This window comes from Rhinopithecus bieti, unplaced genomic scaffold (assembly GCF_001698545.2).
Source record: "Rhinopithecus bieti isolate Rb0 unplaced genomic scaffold, ASM169854v2 scaffold_71999, whole genome shotgun sequence".
Lineage (NCBI taxonomy): Eukaryota > Metazoa > Chordata > Mammalia > Primates > Cercopithecidae > Rhinopithecus > Rhinopithecus bieti.
Window position 1 is genome coordinate 166,840 of NW_016826903.1, and position 6,656 is coordinate 173,495.

Below are 6,656 nucleotides of genomic sequence, written 5' to 3' on the forward strand. Positions count from 1 at the left end.
AAGTGAGAGGATTAACATTGGCTGTCTTTGGGTGTTAAGATGAAGTGATTTAAATATTTTCCTTGTAATTATCTTTATTTTCCAAATATTTAAAATAAACATAAATGAGCTTATTTAGAATGCCCACAGATAGAATTTTAAAATATTTAACAGTACTTAATTAGATATGGATTGTTACAAATAAGCTTAAACATAAAATTTACGGATGCTGCCAATTGTATAAAACTCACACCTTGATAAACTTCTTACTGGTATTTAGTAAAGCAATTTAAAAGCAAAATTACTCATTTAATGACTGTATAGAACAATACAGTAAGGGTGCATCATAATGATTCCATTAACAGGAGTAACTAAGGTTATTTACCATTTTTCACCATTACAAATAACAAAATAATAATATCTTTCATCCACATATCCTTGTGCGTACAATTCTACTTTCCATTTATTTCTCACCTGCTTCATCATAGTCATCACCACAGACATTCTCTTGGCCAACCTGTTGAAGACAACTAAATGGATCACAGGTCAGTGGGCTCCCAAAGAAACTTTGTTCTCGGCTTATTGAGACTCTCAGGGGGTCTCTGTCTTGATAAATACCTGGTTTACCTGGGGGAAAAAAAAATTTCCACTTCAGTTTCTGGAACTATTAATAGCTAGAACTAAAGTGCCAATTTAGATTATGGGTAGAAATCTAAACTCTTAAAGACTTAATGTACATAGCAAGAAAAGAGTAATTCCTTATCTTTCACAGTCAAGCTTTTACATTATTTGTACTCAATTTTACTAAGCTTTTAATGATGCTGCTACCTCACCACATCAGATTATGCCTCAGTATTGACTAATCACAAAGAAAATTCATAGAGAATTTACCAGCCATTATAACATGCATTCACAATTTATATATAAAGTTCAAAAATAATCACAACTAATTTGTGGTATAAGAATCAAGATATGGTTTAGAAGACAGGGGATAACTGGGAAGGTAAAAGAGAAGTGTTTACTGGGTTCTCTAATGTTCCACTTCTTGACCTGGTGGTGTTTACATGGGTGTGATTATTACAGTGATAAACCACTGAAACAAACATGATTTGTGCACTTCTTTGAAGGTTATATTTTGATAAAGCATCCCCCCAAAAACTGGGAATTAAGGGCGCTAGGCACTACTACAAAAGGAATACATGCAGCAGGAAACTAAAAACAGAACATTTAAGACTAGGTACTTGGAAGAGTTATATTCCTCTCCTGAGATCCCTGTCCATCAACAACATCTCCAGAGGAAACTAAAGGTTTATTCTCTGGAGAAACCGAATCTGAAACACTCTGGGGTCCAGGGGATCAGGCACAGAAGGGAGGCAAGAGTGGAAGGGGGTGACAGAATGCCATAAGGAAATCAGAGGGCATTAAAACAAAGTCTGTATCCTCAATCCAGATATCCTAGGTCTGGCTCAATAATATCAACAGTCAGGCTTATATCAAGCTTAGAAGGTATTTCTCTGAATAAACTAAACTTTCCCTCAAGGAATGGAACTACAGATACTAAGGTAAGCATCCTCTCTACAAAGCCATACTTTTTCCAATAAAGTCCAACAGCACATATGGCCCCTCACCCTGACAAAACCTCCAACTGGCCTTGTAGCATCCCGTTCAAATATGAAGCTATTAGAGGAAAGGTTCTAAAGTATAAGACAGAGACAACAAAAATGAAAGAACTCAAACAAAAAATATAAAACCCCAAACCAAAAAATCCACTATAAATATTTGAAGTAGATATTCTGCATCCATGAAACAATAACAGGATGCTATAAAAAAGGAAAATAATCAGAGAAAAAGAGTAACCTTTTAGAAAGTACAATTTGATCAAAAGTTCAAAAGAAAAGTCAGAAGACAAAATTAAGAAAATTTGCCCAGAAAACAAAACCCAAAGAAAAAGAAATGAACTACAAGGAAGAGGACAAAAAATGGAAAGGTCAATATAGATCAGTATTTCTCAACCTTATTTTATCATCCCTTAAGGAGTCTTTTAGACTTTTCCTTTTCAAATTGCATCTACCCCATTCAGTTTTAATAACCACAAATATACTGTATATCTGTTTATGCATATTTGTGCTTTGTACATATAAATAGTAAAAGTTTTTTTCGCCTCCCCAAGAACCAATTTTTATCCCTGTAGGGGGAAAAACACCCTTGTTAAGAATGCATAGCATGGCCCATAAAACTTCCAACAAAAAGGTGTTCCACACAAAGAGAAAATAGTGCAAACTACATTATATTGAGAGGTATTTAACTTAAGTAATAGAAAGTGGAAAGACAGACACTCTAAAAAAACTTTAAGCAAATTAAATAAAGAAGACAATTTACTACACGAAAAAAAAGTTTAGAAAATAAAATATAATCACATAATATACTAATGAACTCAGCAGCGAAAAGGTCTATGTATCACCATAATGATAATTTAGCTTAATTTTGCTTAAACCCACTGTAACTATAGAAGTAAATACAAGAAGAAATACTTAAAAGACTTTAAAGTAACTGCCTCTGGTGAGTGGTATTAAAGGGTGTGTAGGGGGCAGGAAGAACTGCTGTTTCATGTTATACCTTTGAGCGCTATTTCCCTTTTTAAATTACTTGCATGTAATATGATGATACAAGTATCACCCTAAGAAGTATGGTAAAGGCTATGATGAGACCAAGACTTCATGAGAAGGAAATGTGAATAAGTTTACCAAACAAATGACACTTACTAAGTCTTGGGAGGAAGAGAAAGATCATGAGGGCCCGGTAGTTCACCTACTGGGGGTTTTGGTAGGGATTTTAGTTCATCTACCTAGGGATCTTGACTTATTTAGACTTATTCCTAGACTTAAAAGAAACTGCTGCAGTCTCAACCCCCTGAGCTTAGGTAAATCTCCCACCTCAGCCTCCCAAGTAGCTGGAACTACAGGCAAGCGCCACCATATGGGGTTTCACTGTATTACACCAGGTTGGTCTCAATCCTCCCATCTTAGCCTCCCAAAGTGCTGGGATTACAGGTGTGAGTCACTGCACCTGGCATACCTCCCTTAATTCTTTCAAATGCTCAGAAACACAGGTACAATATTTTATAGCTGAAGATCAAAACAGCTAATATTAACATTACAGCTTTTTTTTTAATTACTATACTAATGAGGATACAACTTCTAAGTACCTTTCTATTGACAAAACTAATTTTCCCCTTTAAAAAACAATTTATTTTGATAAATTTGATTGAGAAAATTATTTAGTGAATCTGAATTCTAAAATAATTATGAAATTCACATAAGACTATTTATTAAGATTTATAGGGATGGGTGTTTTAATATTTTTTTCTGATACCTGGATGTAGAAAGTAGTACAGTGAATAAATGTCTGTTCTAATTGACCATAAAGCCAGGATTTAAGCATAATAATCCTATAAAAATACAAGAAAAGAGCAGTGAAGGTAGGAAAGTAGAAAGTGACAAAGGAAAAGAGAAAAAAAAAAACCCTGAGTGTATCCTAAAGAAACACATTTAGAAGGCAGATATGAAAGGAAGCAGAGGGAACAAGAGTGTCAGAACATGGAAAATCAAAAAATTTTTGTCTACAATAAGTTGGTTTCCCCATAAACAAGATAAAGAAACTACACAGTCATAGTCATTTCCCATGCCACATTTCCTTAAGTCCAAATTTTAAATACTGTTTACATAAACCATTTTTTCCTTTTCATGAAAGTCAGTCTAGGTTTCTTTCTTTTTTTTTTTTTTTCCAATCTCCCTTTTCTGCTATAAGTTTAACAGAAAACATTTTACACTCTGAAAAAATGTAGACCAGGTGTGGTGGCTCATGCCTGTAATCCCAGCACTTCGGGAGGCTGAGGCGAGCAGATTACCTGAGGTCAGGAGTTCAAGACCAGTCTGGCCAACATGGTGAAACCCTGTCTCTACTAAAAATACAAAAATTAGCTGGGTGTGGTGGTGGGCGCCTGTAATCCCAGTTACTTGGGAGGCTGAGGCAGGAGAATTGCTTGAACTCAGAAGGTGGAGGTTGCAATGAGCTGAGATCACACCATTGCATTCCAGCCTGGGCAACAGAGCAAGACTCCATCTCAAAAAAAAGTAGAAAACTGGCAAATTATTTAAAAATCGTATTTTATCAAACCATCTATTTACCTAGTAGAGAAGTTCTGCCACTTGCTGGTGATTCTACTTCTTGTATAGCACTAAGTTCATGCTGGTTTAAGTCCAAACCACATTTGACTTTTGCTACAGGTGGTTTTGAGGATCTTCTCCCCAGATCTTTTTCCAGATGCTCACCTATTAATGACAAGGTTGGGTATAATACAAAATCTATTAACATACTTCTAACTTTTCTTCAACTAGCAAACTACAGGGGACGAAAACGAGGAATAATCAGTGAAATAATTACAATCAAACACAATTATCTTACCACTTTGCTTGGCACTAGTATCATCTGAAGCCAAATGATTATCATCAGAGTTGTTCCTATCTGCATGCCTAATGTTTTCCTGATCATTTCCTGCTAGATCTTGTGTGTTAGGAAACCACTCTCTGAGCTGTCCCATCTTCTGGGTTTTTAAATCATTTTCAACTGTGGGCTTACTTATCTGAAAAGGAGATGAGGGTGGGGAAACACAAGTTGGGGATCATGTGAAGTATTCATTAGATTTTATCTCCCTTCTTAAATTAGAAAGTCAACCAAATAAACAGTTCCATCAATCACACTTTACATTTTATCTATATATATAAAATAAGATATGCTTCTAATGCCAAAAGATTTCCATTGAAAATACAACCATTTGGCCGGGCACTGTGGCTCATATCTGCAATCCCAGCACTTTGGGAAGCCAAGGTGGGCAGGTCACTTGAAGTCAGGAGTTCAAGACCAGTCTGGCCAACATGGTGAAACCACATCTCTACTAAAAATACAAAAATTGGCTGGACGTGGTGGTGCGTGCCCATAATCCCGGCTACTCAGGAGGCTGAGGCAGGAGAATCACTTGAAACTGGGAGGCAGAGGTTGCAGTGAGCCGAGATCATGCCATTGCACTCCAGCCTGCAGCCTGGACAACAGAGCAAGATTTTGTCTCAAAAAAAAAAAAAAAAAAAAAAAGAAAATACAACCATTCACAGTCTTGGACTTAAAAACTTAGTCTCCAGCCAGGTGCAGTGGCTCACGCCTGTAATCCTAGCACTTCGGGAGGCCGAGGTGGGCAGATCATGATGTCAGGAGATTGAGATCAACCTGGGCAACATAGCAAAACCCTGTCTCTACAAAAAATACAAAAATTAGCTGGGCCTGGTGGCACATGCCTGTAATCTCAGCTACCCGGGAGGCTGAGGCAAAGGAATCGCTTGAACCAGGGAGTCAGAGGTTGCAGTAAGCCAAGATGACGCCACTGTACTCCAGCCTGGTGACAGAGCAAGACTCCATCTCAAAAACAAACAAACAAAAAACAAAACAAAAACAACTTAGCCTCCATTGCATCTTTCCATAAGAGATTATATTTGAGTATTTCCCTCTGCTTTTCTTTTGCGATTACTTTTCCTTTAAATGACCAGCAAATGTCTAGACGTTAACTCTTCCTGAACCCAACTTAAACTTCTTTTCTACATTAAAGGATTTGTAGAATTCTATTTAGACTAAATAATAAATTTAGGAAGTAGCCTTTCATTTATTTATTTTTTTGAGATAGGGTCTCCCTCATTACCCAGGCTGGAGTACAGTGGCATGATATGGTTCACTGCAGCCTCAACCTCCTGGGCTCAAGTCATCCTCCCACCTAAGCCTCCAGAGTTGTTAGGACTAGAGGTACATGCTACCATGCTTGGCTAATTTTTGTATTTTTTGTAGAGACAGGGTTTTGCCATGTTGCCCAGGCTGGTCTTGAACTCCTGGGCTTGGGAGATCCACCTGCCATGGCCTCTCAAAGTGTTGGGATTATAGGCCTGAGTCACCATGCCCAGCGGAACTGGCCTTTTAAAATAAAAAGGATACATTTAAATTTAGAACATACTCTTGTCTCCCCGGTAGGGCAACTATGAATGAGTCACTGGGCCAGAGTCTTATGAACAATTCAGATATAAGCAGCAGGTCCAGCTCTACATCAGCCTGAAATCATTGCCAGTTTTACAACAAGCCATAATAGCGTCACTTGAGAAAAAAGGATGGTATTGATTTTGATTTGTATATAAATGTCAACAAAGAGCACAATGTCCGTTGCTGCATAAGATAAATTCTGCTAACCAGTTATCTTTTACAATTTTAATCTTACGGTAAGCTTAAAATCCATTAAAACTCCAAAATAAGAATCTACATTGTTTTGTGGTGTGCTTGCATGTGAAATTAACTGAGCTTCGGGCCAGGTGTGGTGGCTCACACCTGTAATCCCAGCACTTTGGGAGGCTGAAGTTGGTTTCAGACCAACCTGGCCAACATTCCGAAACCCCGTCTCTACTAAAAAAAAAAATACAAAATTTACCAGGTATGGTGGTGCACGCCTGTAATCCCAGCTACTTGGGAGACTGAGGCACAAGAACCACTTAAACCCAGGAGGTGGGGGTTGCAGTGAGCCGACATGGTGCAATGCACCACAGCCTGGACAACAGAACAAGATCTTGTCTCAAAAAAAAAAAAAAAAA

At 37.5% G+C, this 6,656-nt stretch overlaps 1 protein-coding gene across 1 annotated transcript in view; it reads right to left on the bottom strand.

Annotated features, from left to right (window-relative positions):
* Window positions 1–6,656, bottom strand: part of CEP295 (centrosomal protein 295) — a 74,862-nt gene that overhangs the window by 25,494 nt on the left and 42,712 nt on the right. Inside the window, 3 exon segments of the mRNA XM_017863687.1 lie at window positions 454–606; window positions 4,167–4,310; window positions 4,444–4,621. Coding sequence (XP_017719176.1) covers window positions 454–606; window positions 4,167–4,310; window positions 4,444–4,621 — 475 coding nt within the window.